The sequence below is a fragment of the Monodon monoceros genome, unplaced genomic scaffold, assembly GCF_005190385.1.
Source record: "Monodon monoceros isolate NGI ecotype Baffin Bay Population unplaced genomic scaffold, NGI_Narwhal_1 Super_Scaffold_2, whole genome shotgun sequence".
In the NCBI taxonomy this organism is placed as follows: domain Eukaryota; kingdom Metazoa; phylum Chordata; class Mammalia; order Artiodactyla; family Monodontidae; genus Monodon; species Monodon monoceros.
The window spans coordinates 75,398,556-75,416,793 of NW_021703776.1; the positions used below are offsets into that span (position 1 = coordinate 75,398,556).

An 18,238-nucleotide genomic window follows, 5' to 3' on the forward strand; every position below is an offset into this window, starting at 1 on the left:
CGTTCCTGAGTATCATTTGAATAGTTGCCTACATGCTTGTGGGAAGCTTCCTCAGCCTTTTCTTGGTAGGAATTCCAGTTTTTCTGAATTCTTCCCTTTCCTTCAGGTATTCCATTTTGCATTCTTCACGAAAGTCTGGATCATTATAGTAAGCAGTTAGACATTCTTTCAATGCAGAATTTTCTTTCTGGCATTTTACTACCCCAAGGATTCCAGAGTCCTTGCAACATTTAGTGAAATCTTGAACTTGTTCAGAACATCTCTCTCGGGCCTTTTCTCTCATTATTTTAGGGATCAAAACATCTTTTTCGGCTCGTCTGAGATGCGGCTTTGCGGGGTCGAGCGCCATGTCTGCGCCTGGGAGGTGGCAGCAGCCCACACAGGTCTGGTTGGTTTTTAAATGAAAGAGAAATATGATTTGGGCCCACATTGTGGAATACTGAGTGTCCCATACCTTGATAAGAAGTTCCATAATTAGTGTAAAAAGCAAGCGAAATAGGTTTTTTTACTTTGATACATTTGTATATTGTAGTATGATTGCCACTGAGGCAATATTTATCACATTACATTATTATAGTACAGTATTATTGACTATGTTTCTTATACTGTGCATTAGATCCCTGTGGCTTATTATTTACTGCTAGTTACAAGTTTGTACCCTTAAACACCATCAATCTAATTCCCCCACCCCCCATCCCCTGGTAACCATCATTTTACTCTCTTTTGTACAGATTAGACTTTTTTAGATTCTACATATAAGTGATATTGTACAGTATTTGTCTTTCTCTGTCTGACTTACCTTGTTTAGCACAATGTGCTCAAGGTCCATCCTTGTCGTAAATGGCAGGATATCTTCCTTTCTCATGGCTGAATAGTATTCAGTTGTGTATATATGAACCACATCTTTTTTAGCCATTTATCCATTGGTGGGCATTTGGGTTGTTTCCATATCTTGCCTGTTGTGAATAATGCTGCAATAAATATGGGTGTGCATATATCTCGTCCTGTTTTCATTTCCTTTGGATTTTTACCCAGAAATGGAATTGCTGGATCATATGGTAGATATATTTTTAATATTTGAGGAACCTCCATATAGTTTTTCCTAGTGGTTGGACTAATTTACATTCCTACCAACAGTGTATAAGGGTTCCCTTTTCACCACATCCTCACCAGCATCTGTTTGTCTTTTTGATAATAGCCATCCTAATAGGTGTGAGGTGATATCTCACTCTAGTTTTGATTTGCGTTTCTGTGATGATTAGTGATGTTGAACATTTTTTTCATGTACCTGTTGGCCATTTTGATGTTCTCTCTGGAAAAATGTCTAATTAGTTCGTCTGCCCATGTTAATATCAGATTTTGTTTGGTTTTTTGTTATTCATATATGTTAATTCTTTATATATTTTGGATATTAGCCCCTTATTCAAAACATGGTTTGCAAAATTTTTTCCCATTCTATAGGCTGCCGTTTCATTTTGTTGACTTTTTTTTTTTTGGCTGTGTAGAAGCTTTTGAATTTGATGTTGTCCCATTTGTTGATTTTTTACTTTTGTCATTTGTGCTAGCAAAAGAGGTTTTTAAATAAGAGAGTGACAGACTGTTCATATAAGAAAAATACCATAGAGCAATGTAGAGAATAGACCAGAGTGGAGGAGAAACTTGTAGTAAGAAAATAATGAGGAAACTGTTAGAATAGGCCACCTGATAGAGGCCATGTCTTAGCGGTGGTGGCAATGGAGAGAAGCTAGATTATCGTACCTACTGGGTGTGCTGGTTGAACAGAAGGGAAGAAGTAAAGATCTAAGGTTGCAAAGAAACCTTATTACAGAATAAGCTCCTTTACCATTCTACTACCTGTGTTCTAGGGTACCATCCTCTCCTGGGATCCCAATCCTGAGGTACAGGGATCCCAGAGACATGAGAGGGCCAGTGAATGCACTGAATTTATGGGCAACAATTTGGAGACATGAAGATCCATAGTCTTCATCAGATTCTCATCTCAGATTCAAGGGGAAAACTTTTAAAAATTGTAAGTCGATGTGTTTAATAGGTACTTTTCTAGGGAGAGACTCCATGTTTTTCATCAGTTCCTTTTAGTAGATTATAACACCAAATAGCTGAAGAACACTGATCTATCTGAATACCCTTTTATTTTTTCACAGATTTTCTTTATATTTCGGTCCAGTTGTTAGGACAGGGATGCAGGGCAGTGTGGTGTAAAATACATGAGTTTAAGTCAGAGATACCTGGGTTGGCATCCAGGCTCTTCAATAACGCTGCGTGACCTAGACAGAATTGCTTAAACTCTAATAACTGCAGTTTCTTCATTTGTAAAATGAAGAGAGTAACATCTAGTTCAAATATGGGGCTATTCATAAGAACTTATTAGCCCAGCACTTAGTTGAGTGGCTGGTCAATAGGAGGCATTCAATAAGTGATAGCAATAATGAACACTTGTTATTATCCTTACATTTATTAGATAGCCATGCTGAGGCTCATCTCAGTTCTCTCCCCTCTATGAAGCATTCATTTATCACCCCATCTAAAGTCAATCTCACCCTTTTCTGAGCTCTTTGCTTGTACTTCCTCTTGAGATCTACCTTACTTTTACTGAGATTATAGTGTATATGTCTTCGTCTCGTCCAGTTTACTAGATATTAGGGCTTTATTCATCTTGTATTCCCTTTAGTGGTGGCGATCATACATTCTACACAGGTGAGGCACAAAATTTAAGTATTTTGTATACAACACAATATTTAATATTTTCACAGTATATTTGGTTCAGTGGCACCTATCAGAGCACTTGTCACACCATATTGTCTCCCTGACAACACAGTGGATTCTGTGGGCAGAGTCTGTTGTGTATTCATGGTGCTTACATTGCATTAGAGAAAGAAAAGTTTGATCATGGGCTTCTTGCACTTGAAAAAACTTGGCTTTTACTTTTACTCTTTAAAAAATAAATATTAGATGTCCTGTCACTTATGTGATATGATATAAAACCTTAAATCTTTATACAGTATTGGAAGTATTGTATTAAAATTCCCATATTTTCTAAAACCTCATGTAACTCAAACATCTGGAAAAACCTAGTAACAAATAATGTATAGATAGTTCAGATTTGGTTTTGATACTGTCATCCTTCACATAATAATTTCTGTATGTATTTTTCTGGTAAGTAATTTATCCCAAACTAATTATGTAAATTAAAATTTCAGGAAGGCTATGAAACACTAACAACTCAGTTATATTATCTCAAAACATTATAATCACCTCACTGAGTAGCAAAAATAGAGGTCAAAGCATTTTGGTTGTCTCAATGTGGCTCTTCTGTTTTGATTTTTTTACAGTTACATCTGAACACAATTTTTTATATCAACAATGATGCCATTTTAAAATATCTAAATGCAAAAGGGCTGTACAATAAGGAAAACCACTGCGGTCTCATTGGAAAAATTTTAAAGAAACATTTTGTGATTTTTTTAAGTGTATAAAGTAGACAGAAAACAACTGGCACCCCATTAAAGCAAACTCGTGTAATCATAGTGCACAGCTGTCAGACAACCACGTTCCAAAACATCTAAACCTTCCACATGCTTAGACGGCCCTGTGCTTATTTATCACAGCACCAATCACGCTCTATTTCCATCATCTATTGACTTGTCTGTCTTCCACACTGGAAGGCATTACTTTCTTTTCAAACCATCTTTACACTCCCAGAGCCTATCTAGTACCTGGCACGTGGAAGGCAATAAATTGTTGTTTATGGAATCAATTAACAAAGTAAATAATTATCTAATTAATTAAATGACCTCTGTGTTTTCCAACAATTTTCAAACTTCAATGTGCAGAAAAATTACCTGCAAATGTAGTTTTAAAATGTAAAGCGATAACTTCTGCACACATGGATTCTAATTCCATAGGTTATGCAGCCTGAGAACATGCATCTTAACAAGGCCACCAGTGTTTCTGCTTCAGGAGCAAAGATGACTCTTTAAAAATATTGATAGAATATCATTCATGTGATTAAGAACTCTTCTTGATTCAGGTAAACTTCTGCAAAATCATTGGGCTGTTGTTCACTGATTCTGAATTGAGAGGGTCAGAGTGAGTGAGGACTGAACAGTGTAAGAAAAGTCCTGAGGGGCTCATGGGGCACGCTGGTGAAAGGCTTTGCCCAAACTTTCCCTGATTCTGTGTCTGTTAGATTTGTGAGGTTTGCATGAATAGCAGGTAAAGCTAAAGACAAACTTGACGATGTGGGCAGACTGCAGGACAGCCTAAGGATACAAATAAAGGCTGGTCTTCCAGTTGGGCTGCATTGGGGTCACTGTCCAAGAAATAAGCAGGGAGAAAAAATCTAGGCCAGGTAACAGAAGAGCATCTCAAGATACAGATCATGCAAGCATACTGACACCAGAAAACTCTGAGTGTGACTTCGGATACCTAGACAAACCCATCCTTCCTCAGTTCCTATTTTAAGTTTCTCAGTGTTAGCTGATGGGAGCTAGCAAAGTATCTGCTGCTCCCAGAGTTGGATATGCTTCTTAGGTATTGGTCATAGTGGAAGGTTAGATCATCTAAAGTGTTTATACTTTCAGATTCCCCAGAAGCTTTGAAAAATATTGGTCAAATTCTTGGACTCTAAGCCAGATCTAATAAATCAGTATCTCCGGGGAGCACACGATGGGAATTGATCTATGAGCATTCTTTAGGTGGTTCAGATGATTGGCCTGGTGTGGGAGCCATAACTTTAAAAAGCCTTCATAGATATTTCATTAATGAAAAATTTGTATTGTATTTATTAGGAGTCATATCTTTCTGCCCCCCATCTTTAGCCCCACACGTTTCTGCCTCTTGCACACAACTCCTCTCCTCATATGTCTCTTAGTAGCCTCCTGTCCAAAATTACTTTGTCGTAGACTTGCTTTTTTAGGTATTCTAACCCTCTACACTTAATAGTAATTTCCTCCATTCCTTTTCCATCAATTTTCAGTCTGAAGACTTATTTTTCTCTCCTTTTATTTCCTCTGCACAATTTATATCCTAAAGCACACTCAAATTGCATGTCATAATGTCATATACCCTCTCCCCACCCACTTTTTCATGCATACGCACATAGGTAGCACGTTAGCTGGCTTACATTTCTAAAAACAATCAGGGGCCAATGACTGTGTGAACAAGTGAGCAAGGTCATTATTAATCTTAAAATGTCAGAATAAAGTTCTAAAATGGAGAAAGTTGCTTAGAAAAATGGAAGATGAGTTCACAATTGAGCGGGACGCCTAAGACATTTTACATTCCGACTTGTTTTAACAAGATTCTACTGCTTTGTAATTCATTTACAGAATGGTTATAGCCTCGCATTGGCTCAGTGCTCCCATTTATTCAGCGACTGTAAATAATAGCCATCAGCAAAGCTTTTGAAATCTTCAGATGAAATGAACTAAATTAAGGAAGCTTCCCCTGTTCATCCCTTTCCCACAAAATGGATGCTGACTAAAACACAGAAAGCAAGGAACAGTGTAGTAATCTTACAACCTAGTATAGTCCACCTTTTGAGAACCATGAATGATTCTTTTCTATGTACTGAAAGTTTTTTTTTAATAAATATTTTTTTCTTTTTTCTTTTTTCTTTTTTTGTGTGTTAGCGGGCCTCTCACTGTTGTGGCCTGGCACTGTTGTGGCCTCTCCCGTTGCGGAGCACAGGCTCCGGACGCGCAGGCCCAGCAGCCATGGCTCACGGGCCCAGCCGCTCCGCAGCGTGTGGGATCTTCCCGGACCGGGGCACGAACCCGTGTCCCCTGCATTGGCAGGCGGACTCTCAACCACTGCGCCACCAGGGAAGCCCTAAATATTTTTTTCTTAATTGGAACATGGTATTTTGTCTTAAGCTGTGAGAGAGATTGGAAAAGGCAATATCAAATCAGTTACATTATGTGGATTAATGGCGCAGTAGTTGCAAGCTGGTTGCTATTTTAAGGTTATTATTATCACATACTACTGTACCTGAGAGTGAAATTTTTCTTTACCATCCAAAGATGCTTCATTTTGTTGCTTAGCAGGGGAAACTGATAAATAAATTCCAGCATTTTTTTATGTTCCCATGGACTTAAAATGTACCTGCAATTTTTAAAATTTTATACAGATTATCTTTTTATATTGTTTACTTACACAATCTACATATTTTAAATTATTAGATGATTGAGCTAGCAGCGGATGAGGTTATAATTTTAATGAAGTGCTAAACCTTCCCATGATATTACAGTTGAGTTAGGGAACCAGTCAGTACTTGCTACTCTTGGCCAATGGTGTTTAATTAGATCAGTGTGATAAATAAAATTGGGAAGCATTACTTGAAATATAGAATATACTTAACTTAGATAACAATGAATTGGCAATTTAAAAATTTATATTAGAGCTCTTTGTCATTTAATCACTTTACTATATCTGATAATGTCAGTATTCAGTACTGTAGAATGCAGTAAGCAAAAACAATGTTGCCTACTAAGATCAAGTTACTGCTGGGCACTGTATGGGATGTAAGAAATACAGACATGTTCTCAGGCTTCCAGGACCTCAAAATGCATTTGAGGGACAGATAGATAGATAGATAAGTAAGTAGATAGATGGAGAGATAGAGAGATAGAATAGACAGATAGATAGATAAAAGGATAGGTAAGATATATGGCATTTGTTTTCAATAACACACATCTCACACTCCTTATTTTTCATGCAACTCAGCTGACAATTATCTATACCATATAGCCTCTCCTATTCTGTAGTTTTAAATAGTTATTTAAATTCATGAACTTTTTGTACCTTAGAGAAGATACATTTGCTTGATTTTTTGTATTTGTTTTCTAGAATAACTTAGGTATTGTGGATAGAGGAAACCCCTGTTAAGTGCTAAAGTGTTCATTGTAGTCCTCATTATCATTTTGTTATTATAGGATGTAAGCATTTTTAAATGCACTGTTTATTTCCTTGATGTCTTAAAAAGAAAAAATCGAGTATGTTTTTTTTTTTTTTTTCTATTTAGAGGCATCATTATGTTCATCAGGGTTTGTGATCATTGAAAGGGAAATTGTCACTATAGAATGGAAATGATGGAAATCTCTTGGTTTCCCGGAAAAATGCATTATTGATCTACCTTTATGTCATTTTAATTTTTTCTCCTAAAAATGTGTGAGGCAGTTAGGTGATTTCCTGCACCCCTTCTACTAAATTACTACTAAATTTAATAAGTGAATCAAAGGCTAAAGCATACTTCTTCCAAGGGGTAGTTTCATTCTGTAGAAAACTATCAACTCTATTATTATCAATGATCCTGAGTTTGTCAGTATCTTTGAAATGTCATCTCAGAGTTCCTCATCACCAATGTGAAGGATCATCTACAAGACTGCAGTATTCACCCTGTCCTCTATAGCACTTGCTTTGATTTTACTCCCAATGTAGGAAGGAGGAGTATTTTTAACTTCTGTAGTTTTTTAAAGAGAATTACATTTTTAGGGATGGAGAGCTGGAGTGTGGGCAGGATTTTTGTGCCATATCAAAAGGTTAATAAAATTAGAAATCCCATGCTTAATGTTATGGCAATAATAAAATTAATAACTATTTGATGTCATGTTATCCTGAGAATCCTTCATTCCTAAATTACATTTGTTTTGTGAACATTCCAGAAGTTAGACTGTATTAAGAAATGAGTTTTCTACAAGATCATGAAATTCTTTTAAATCCTCAAGGTTTTGCTTGCTATCTTTTTTTAAATGTCTGATGTAATTATCCCATTTCAAATGCCAAAGCTTGATTCTGTGACTAATACAGCTTAGTAAGCTGTATCTACTTATTTGTAAAATGCTTTTTTTAGCGAATGTGGTAGCAATAGTAATGGTCTCCCACAAAGATGCCTACATTCTAATCCTCAGAATCTATCAAAATGTTATGTTACATGGCAAAGGGCTGACCTTAAGATAAGTAGATTATCTGTATTGTCCTTTTGGACCAAGGCTCCCTACAGGGGGAAGAGTGAGGCAGAAGAGTAAGAACCAGAGGGACGTCATCCTGAGAAGGGCTCAGATCATTGCTGGTTTTGATGCTAGAAGTGGGACGTGGCCCAAGGAATAGGGGAAGCCTGTAGAACCTGGAAAGTGAAAGAAAACGGTTTCTCTTCTAGAGCCCCAGGAAGGAAAGTAGCCCAGTGAGACCCATTTCAGATTTCTGACCTCCAAAAGTGTAAGATGATACGTTTGTGTTGTTTTAAGCCACTAGGGTTTGGTAATTCGTTACAGCGGCAACAGGAAACTAAAACAGTGAGTATTCGAGTCAAAGGTAGGAGCATTCTTATGCTGTTTCCTGGAGAGTCAGTCAAACAGAATTGCTGAATTCCCATGTTTTGGTGATTGTGTGTAAGGGTGCTTCTCTGAAATTTGCATCGTTCAGAATCTTTGTACAGCACAAATAGATACACATTCCTAGGCCTAATGCAGAGCCAGGGTAGATGAAATACCTCTGCACTGACACATCAACATTTTCCTGTATTTCTTTTTAAAAGTAAAATTATAGAATCATCTTCTTATTTCAGTTTACATTGACTTTTCAAGTTATTAGACATCAAATTACAAGTCTTATAAATGTTTTCTCTTTCTGTAATATTCTTGTTATAGTATGGTGCTCCTAGCTTAGCATTTCTGCTATGGCATACAATGAAATAGGCCACTGTGCCAATTCTGTGTTTTGGCTTAGTGTGTCAGGATGCAGTTGCTTTAAGCCTTCGAGAACCCAGTACTGACAAGCCTCTGAGGCGACTGAAGTCCAGTTAGGTTGGGTCCTATATCTGCAGGCTAGCCCTAGGCTGAGAAATATAATATATAAAAATAACTGCAACTGTATAGCACAGGGAACTCTACTCACTGCTCTGTGGTGACCTAAATGAGAAGGAAATCCAAAAAAGAAGGGATATATGTATACGTAGAGCTGATTCACTTTGCTGTACAGTATAAACTAACACAATATTGTAAAGCAACTATACTCCAATAAAAATTTTTTTAAATGACTGGAAAAAAAATTTTTTAATAAAAATAAAAACAACACGCACACACACAAAATAACTGCAGTGACTAAATATGCCAGTTGGGAATGGACCTGGACTCAATCAAGGATAAGCTCCTCTCCCCACAACCCTTATTCAATATCTGAAACTGATTTAACTCCACAGATGAGAATTAGCAGGACGCTTAACCTGGAATTTGGAGATTCGCTCTGAAGTATCGAAAGATTCCACTTGTTTTTATTTATTGGTTAAGTAGGGTTTCTCAGCCTCGGCGCTATTGATGTCTGGATCAGATAATCCTTTATTGTGCAGGGCCATCCTGGGAAGTGCAGGATGTTGAGAAGTATCCGTGGCCTCTGCCCACTGGATGTCACTAACAATCCCCTACTCTGGTTGTAACAGCCAACAAGGTGTCCAGATGTTGCCAAATATCCCCAAAGGGGCAAAATCCCCTCTGGTCGAGAACCACGGGGTTTCTGTACTCGAGCACTTAACATTTTTTTCTGCAACCAGACTCCATTTTATAGCCCACTTTTAGTAGATGAGCTCTGTTGTAACAGCACCTTTCAAGGTATCTGTATTTATAGCCACAAATGGAACAGCCCCAAATTTAAATACTGTATTCTCCCTAGATCTCAGTCACCACGAGCAGTCATATTCTCAGCTATGAGATTGCACAATATCCTTCCTCCCTGCTCTTTTACCATGAACTATCTATCTGTAAAACCTCTCTGATAAAATATTCTACCCTGCCAGATTTTGTACATTGACTTCTGGAGGCATCTTCCCTGATGGACCCAGCCTGATGGATACCTATAATTTTTTCATCCCATTAATCTGTAGTTTGTCCCATTCTACCAGAGCCTGATTTCTGGCAGTCTAATTTATTTTAAAAAAACGAATCTATCCTCATGTCATTTTCACACATACACCACCACCAACAACAACAGTTGAGGCCTGGGTACCAAATAAGACTCTATTTACGAGTAACAGAAACCAAACCGAGAAAGCTTAAGTAGAAAAGCAATGCAAAGCAAACAAGAAATAAATGGTTAACTGATTAAATATAAGTTGTCTCAGAAAAATCAAAGCATGCAGAATGATCTCAGGATTGCATGCAAGAATTGGGAAGTGGTCAGGACCTCAGGGAATGTATGCATCCTTCTTCTGTCTCTGTCTCCTCCATATTTCCATGATTCTCTTTTTTTCGGCAGGCTGGCTTTCTCGCATGCACTGTCCACATGACAAGATGGCTGAACCAAAGCTCCCAAGAGTTTATAAGCGCTCCTTTTCAGAGATTAACCCAAACTGAACTATATATTTGTGGCCATAGGTGTGTGACAAAAATGTCTTTTCTGTTTAGGGAAATAGACATTTAATTTTTCTTCTGCATATAAATAAATGAATAAAAATATCAGGATATTTGAAAAAAATTTCTAAGGGTTTTTGCACATTGTTGAAACTAATGTAAAAATAGAAATCTCTTTCCAAGACAAAAAGGATAATACAGGCTTTGTGTGAAGGCACAATGATGAGTTTTTTCTGTAAAGCATGTTTGTTCAGACCATGCTTGAAAATTAATATTTCAGTAGAGAGCATAGAGGAAATTTCAGTATGTTAAGACAAAAAACTGGGAAGTTTGGATGTTTATGTTTTCCTAGTAAGGAGGCTCTGCTTTATTTTCTGACAAGTTCACTGACAGAGCTTTAGAGGTAACATAACGGTATCTGCACTTAGCTGTCAGCCAGGAATGAGTCACTCTTGAATTTACTAAAAATGACATGATCAACATGGCATAGTAATGAACCCTGGGGAGGATTTTAAGATACTGTGTGGCACCAGATCCTCTCATTAGTGCCATGGGTCTTATTAGTACATGTCACTTTTCTAACCTTTACAGCATGGCTGGTAGAATACAGCAAACACTGAATCTCTCTACATTTGTGACACCTCTTAATGTCACATCTCTTAATAAAAAAATACTGTTTATAGCTTGTTGAATTTTCTAAACATGTTTTAAAGATGCGGAAATGGCATAAAGCAAGGAAAATGAGAAAAACCCTTAGATTTTGTGAAGAAAAAAAAAGGTATGCTAATACACTGAGTGGGAAGAGGTGCTTATGTCCTGTCAGTCCTTATATCCCAGGGAGGCAGCATCCCATAGGGGCAAGAGTCTGTGCTTCAGGCTAGGGTTCTAGACCCAGCTCTGCCAGCAATAACTTGAGTTTCTCTTAACCTCTCTTAGATTCATTTTTGAAATGCGTGATATAGGAAAAGAGCTATAGGATTGTTTTTTATTACACTTGTTTTTTTTCAGGGCTCTTTGTGAAGGTTTCCTTTTGTATCCCCCTCTCTCCATGGATGGATCAAATAACACATGCCAGGCATAGTGATAGGCACCGCAGATAAAATCAGGGACTTCATTCTATATAGGTAAAGTTGAAATAAAATTGTAATATGTAAGTGGATTCATTCACCCCCTCCCCCGAATTCATATTTGACTGTATAAAAACCCTTTTGGGAACAAATTTAACAAAGTTTGAATGCTGTTTATTTGCAGTTAACAAGATGATGGAGAGAAGCTGCTGGATTTGGGATTTAAATGTCTCCATCTAAATTTCACAACTTATCTTGAGAAAGCAGAGGATCCACATTTTTTCAAAAGGACCAGAAATAAAAATATCCAGTATAGCTTTAGCATTTTAAAGGCCGAAACATGTAATAAAGATTGTGTTAAAGTAAGTCCAGTACATCATTTGTTATTTTCAGTTTTTAAGTTAACATTTACCATGTGCTACTTCAAGCCGACTTTACAAAGTCTATCACGGCTAGTACCTTGTGTGGCAAATCCCAGGGGTGTCCCGACCTTCCTCAAGGGTGACTGATAGTTGGGCAGGTCCAGGTGTACTGAGTGGTGAGGATTGATATGGATACAACTGAGGTTTAGAAACAAGGAAGAGTGATGGAAAATACATCTTACTCAAAGATGGCATCTTATTCTGATGACTTGCCAAAAATACAGAATAATTTTTCATGTGAGATTTATAAAGAACACATTTCCATGTATATTTACATAAATATTTCAAGTAAAATGAGTAAATAAGCACTAAAATATATCATTTACATGCACACCATTACAAGGTTATATCTGACAGGTTCATAACAATAAATGTCATCTCCAAATCAAAATTAAGAGAACAACAGATTTTTTAAAAGTCTGATTTGTCAGGTAGTTACCGAACTACCTATCATCGTATGACTAAATTGTCTTTCTAAAGGCAGAATCGTGACAGATATTAAATGTAGAATGAAGGTAGGAGGATTCAGTACTTTTCAAGGTAGTGGTTTAGACATCAGGAAAGCTATTGGGGAAATACCATATGCTAGTGCAACTGTAAATTGCATTGAGTGTTTATTGGTTTCTGTCATGCTACGGTAGGTATTGGTTAGTGATAAAAATGAAGGAAAATTCATTTGTTTGTAGCTTTCATTTTTCAGTTGTGTGCTTTCTGGTAGGTGTATTTGTCTTGTGTAGGAGGCAGAAAGGTGCTACTTTAGAATTCAATTCTAATCACAGAAAAAAAATTTTAATGTAATTGATTTGTTCTCCAGTGGAATAGGAGAGGTATAAAATGTCTGATAAAGTAACTATGATGCATCAATAGTTAATCATAATGGATGAAATTTGTCTTTACTTCTTGAATACAGTCATTTTTCCCTGTCAAAGAATAATTATTTCAAATAAAATTCAAAGCACTGTCTTTAAGATATGCATTATTTCTTCTAGGAATCTCAAAGTCAGCCTCGTTTGCACAACATAAAATATGTAAATTCCCCATCATTTGAAATTCTCTTTCACTGCATTAATATAAAAGCTTATGATTTTAGTAAATCCCTTCTGCTGGTTTAGAAGCAGCAACAAAAGATCAGCCATTTATGGTGTGCCTGCTATGTATAGTTGCCCTGGGTGAACAGTAAGAGAATCCAGGTATAGGTCAAAGAGTTTAAAGACATTTTTTGAAAAGCAAAACAGATGCATGCTAAAAATTTAAATAACTTTCTAGTCAATAGCAGAAATATGTGACAAAGTAGTACATGATTAATTGCAAAGTAATGGCTTAGGTAATAATTGCTAAAGGGGTTCATAGAAAAAGATCACTTCATTGAAGAGGTGAGCCACACATTAAACCAAGGGGAGGAATTGAGCTGAATAATGAAGGATGGGTCAGGACCAGAGAGGCATTCTAGGCTGATAAATGCCCAGAGCTCAGACAGAGAGATGAGAAAGTAAAATGATTTTTTTAGATAAGAGTGAGTATGGATATATGAAGAGCTTCTGTATGGAGTGGAAAGGCTGGAAAATTAGCTGAGAGTTGGGGAATAATGTCTTTTGAATGTCTGGCTAAGTGATTTTTTTTTTTTTTACAGCTTTATTGGAGTATAATTGCTTTACAATGGTGTGTTAATTTCTGCTTTATAACAAAGTGAATCAGTTATATATATACATATGTTCCTATATCTCCTCCCTCTTGCGTCTCCCTCCCTCCCACCCTCCCTATCCCACACATCCAGGTGGTCACAAAGCACCGAGCTGATCTCCCTGTGCTATGCGGCTGCTTCCCACTAGCTATCTATTTTACATTTGGTAGTGTATATATGTCCATGGCACTCTCTCACTTTGTCACAGCTTACCTTTCCCCCTCCCCATATCCTCTGGCTAAGTGATTTTGATGTCATCCGTTAAATAAGTATTTTCTAGATCATAGTCACCAAAACTTCAGAAGTCCTATGAGATGTGATTGCTACTCCTGGGGAAGGAGTAAATATAGGAGTGAAATTTAGAAGTTCAATATATTTGGGAACTTCTCAATTAAAACAAAAAGTAAGCAAGTTCCCGTATAACAGGTCTTCATAGAGCCCTTAATATATTAATGTGCATTGTGAAACTATAAGAGATACGCCTTCATATATGCTAGAAATTTAAAATAATTTGATATTACTGAACAGTACTATATTAATAGGTAAGAGGTGAAAGGTGAGGCTGGAGAGTCATACTGAAGAGTTTTCACTTGATTGTGCAGGTTCTTGATTAAGTAGGTGATGGGGAGTCAAGGAAAGGTTATAGGAAGATTGTCATATTCAGGTTTACAGTTTTGAAAGGTCATCCTGGTGACAAGCCAAGAGGCTCCTATAATCACTCATTTAAGAAATGGGGGGGCTTCCCTGGTGGCGCAGTGGTTAAGAGTCCGCATGCCGATGCAGGGGACACGGGTTTGTGCCCTGGTCCGGGAAGGTCCCACATGCCGCAGAGCGGCTAGACCCGTGAGCCATGGCCACTGAGCCTGTGCGTCCAGAGCCTGTGCTCCGCAAGGGGAGAGGCCAAAACAGTGAGAGGCCCGCATACCTCAAAAAAAAAAAAAAAAAAAAAAGAAATGGGGACCTGAACCAAGGCAGTGGCAGCAGAAATGGACAAGAAAGGTCTAGTTCAAAAATATCTAAGGATTGTCTTTTTGTCTTGTTTATGGTTTCCTTTGCTGTGCAAAAGCTTTGAAGTTTCATTAGGTCCCATTTGTTTATTTTTGTTTTTATTTCCATTTCTCTAGGAGGTGGGTTAAAAAGGATCTTGCTGTGATTTATGTCATAGAGTGTTCTGCCTATGTTTTCCTCTAAGAGTTTGATAGTGTCTGGCCTTACATTTAGGTCTTTAATCCATTTTGAATTTACTTTTGTGTATGGTGTTAGGGAGTGTTCTAAGTTCATACTTTTACATATACCTGTCCAGTTTTCCCAGCACCACTTATTGAAGAGGCTGTCTTTTCTCCACTGTATATTCTTGCCTCCTTTATCAAAGATAAGGTGACCATACGTGCGTGGGTTTATCTCTGGGCTTTCTATCCTGTTGTGTTTTTGTGCCACTACCATTGATCTATATTTGTTTTTGTGCCAGTACCATACTGTCTTGATTACTGTAGCTTTGTAGTATAGTCTGAAGTCCGGGAGCCTGATTCCTCCAGCTCCGTTTTTCTTTCTCAAGATTGCTTTGGCTATTCAGGGTCTTTTGGGAGAAAATATTTGCAAATGAAGCAACTGATAAAGGATTAATCTCCAGAATTTACAAGCAGCTCATGCAGCTCAATGTCAAAGAAACAAACAACCCAATCCAAAAATGGGCAGAAGACCTAAATAGACATTTCTCCAAAGAAGATATACAGATTGCCAACAAACACATGCAAGGATGCTCAACATCATTAATCACTAAAGAAATGCAAATCAAAACTACAATGAGATGTCATCTCACACAGGTTAGAATGGCCATCATCAAAAAATCTACCAACAGTAAATGCTGGAGAGGGTGTGGAGAGAAGGGAACCCTCTTGCACTGTTGGTGGGAATGGAAATTGATACAGCCACTATGGAGAACAGTATGGAGGTTCCTTAAAAAACTAAAAATAGAACTACCATATGACACAGCAATCCCACTACTGGGCATATACCCTGAGAAAACCATAATTCAAAAACAGTCATGTACCAAAATGTTCATTGCAGCTGTATTTACAGTAGCCAGGACATGGAAGCAACCGAAGTGTCCATGAACAGATGAATGGATAAAGAAGATGTGGCACATATATACAATGGAATATTACTTGGCCATAAAAAGAAACGAAATTGAGTTATTTGTAGTGAGGTGGATGGACCTAGAGTCTGTCATACAGAGTGAAGTAAGTCAGAAAGAGAAAAACAAATACTGTATGCTATCACATATGTGTGGAATCTAAGAAAAGAAAAAAATGGTCATGAAGAACCTAGGGGCAAGACGGGGATAAAGACACAGACCTACTAGAGAATGGACTTGAGGATATAGGGAGGGGGAAGGGTAAGCTGTGATAAAGTGAGAGAGTGGCATGGACATATAATACACTACCAAACGTAAAATAGATAGCTAGTGGGAAGCAGCCGCATAGCACAGGGAGATCAGCTCGGTGCTTTGTGACCACCTAGAGGGGTGGGATAGGGAGGGTAGGAGGGAAGGAGATGCAAGAGGGAGGAGATATGGGGATATATGTATATGTATAGCTGATTCACTTTGTTATAAAGCAGAAACTAGCACACCATTGTAAAGCAAGTATACTCCAATAAAGATGTTAAAAAAAAAAATCTAAGGAATATAGTCCTAAACTCCTGATGACTGAAGGGATATGAAAGTCAGGAAGGAATTAACAATGAGTGTTGAGCTTGTAACTCTGGAAACTGAGTGAAAAGCAGTATCAGTCATCAATTCAGGGAACAAAAGAAGAGCAGAATGGGGTGAAGGGCAGGCATAATGAAGGAAGACAAACAGTGAGATGAATCAGTGGTGGGTGTTGGGCTTGAGGTCCCAGTAGTATATCCAGAGGAATCTATCAAAGAGATATTCAAATTTACATATCTGGAACCCAGGAGAGAGATCTGATCTAGAGTAAAGGTTTGCAAGTCACTGCATGCCATGATAGAACCTGTGAAGACATGGGAGATGATAACACTTACACAGACCATATAGTGAAGATAGTAAGATCACCAAAGACATCGTCTGAGAAAGATGAAGAATATACAACAAAAGAGATTAAGATTAGCATTATCCAAACACAATATTAGAAATTGTTTTATACTCCATTAGTATTCAGCTCAAAATGGGACTCCCTATTACTTCATGAGTTAGTTGTGACCAATGACCTCTCTCCACACACACACACACACACACACACACACACACACACACACCCCACAGGGAGTTTGGGGCTCTTATTCACTGAGGAGCAGAATCAGATATAGATTATTCTCTTTTTTCCCCCTTATTTATTTATTTAAATATGGATATCTAGTTGTGACAGTGCTGTTGGTTGAGAATAATACCCTTTCTCATTGCTTACCTTTGCTCATTGAAACTCATCTGACCACATGTGTAGGAGTCAGTTTTTGGACTCCATATTCTATTCCATTAATGAATATGCCTGTCTTTATGCTAATATGACACTTATTTCTATACCACTACACTTATAGGATTATACTGAGTCTTTAAATGAAATAGTACAATTCCTCCAGTTATGTTCATTAGAATTCTTTTGGCTATGATAGGCCCTTTGTAATTCTGTGTAAATTTAGATTAAGTTTGTCACTTTCTACAAAAATCTCTTCTGAAATTTTAATTGATATTACATTAAATGTGTAGATTAATTTGGTAAATATTGGCAACTTAATAGTATTGTGTCATCTATTCCATGGTATGTCCATGGTATGTCCAATACTTATGTCTTTTTTACTTTCTCTTAGCAATGTTCTGTAGTTTTCAAGGTAAATATCCTGAGCATATTTTTATAAGTTTATTCCTATGTATTTCATGTTTTTAGATACTACCATAAATGGTATTTTTTTTAATTTAAATTTTTACTTGTCCATTATCCTTGAAGATTGTTGAGACAGTACCTATGGGGAAAAGCACACATCTTTTTACTCTTACTTTATACCTGGTTATATGTTGACCAGCTTAACTTATTTTCTTGCAATCACTATTTTCAAGAACTTAGCCTCAGATACAGATATTGGTGACCCCAATAAATTCTTTACGGTTCAAATTTAACAATGCTAAAAGAAGTTAAAAAGAAGAAATATTTCTGTTCTAACTACAGTTATCTATCAAGTTAGCCCGGTCAGATCCACTCTTTGGGTGTGACTATATGTATGTGTGAATAAAAGAAAGAGAGGGAGGTATACATAGAAAGAAAAGACCCTGGATACGTAGGTATACATAAAAGAAAAGAGGAAGAAAGAGCACCAGACACTGAAGAAGTATTTGAAAATACACTAGCAAGAAAAGAACATGTAATACCTGTTTTTTACTTCTATATTTTCATGGTGAATGCTCAAACATCATATAATGTATAGGTTATATTACTAATTATTTACAGAAGAAGAGATTGAGGATTGGAAATATAGTGTCTCGCAGTATTATGGAAATGGTAAGTAGCAAATGATGTAGCAGTACTTCTTGGGCCTTGTGAATCTCTTTTGATTGTACTATTTTCTTCAGTTACCTAGTTAGGGCTTTTGCAACTCATATAACTAATTGCATCTTTCAAGAACTATACATAGGCATAATTATCCCTGCCTGAGTACCATCTAGCAGCCAGATGGTCAGTAGGTAAAGCTGGG

General features: G+C 37.2%; 2 protein-coding genes across 3 annotated transcripts in view; one reads left to right on the top strand and one right to left on the bottom strand.

Annotated features, from left to right (window-relative positions):
* Positions 1 to 18,238, top strand: part of KCND2 (potassium voltage-gated channel subfamily D member 2) — a 465,433-nt gene that overhangs the window by 135,747 nt on the left and 311,448 nt on the right. The window lies entirely within an intron of this gene.
* Positions 29 to 349, bottom strand: LOC114901691 (COX assembly mitochondrial protein homolog). 2 transcript variants are annotated; one of them, XM_029233757.1, is made up of 2 exons: positions 333 to 349; positions 29 to 242 (listed from the first exon to the last, which is right to left on the bottom strand). In XM_029233757.1, the coding sequence occupies exons 1-2, from the start codon at positions 347 to 349 to the stop codon at positions 29 to 31; spliced, it is 231 nt and encodes a 76-aa protein (XP_029089590.1). The 2 variants fall into 2 exon arrangements, with proteins under 2 accessions (XP_029089590.1, XP_029089589.1); XM_029233756.1 differs by having other exon boundaries at positions 29 to 349.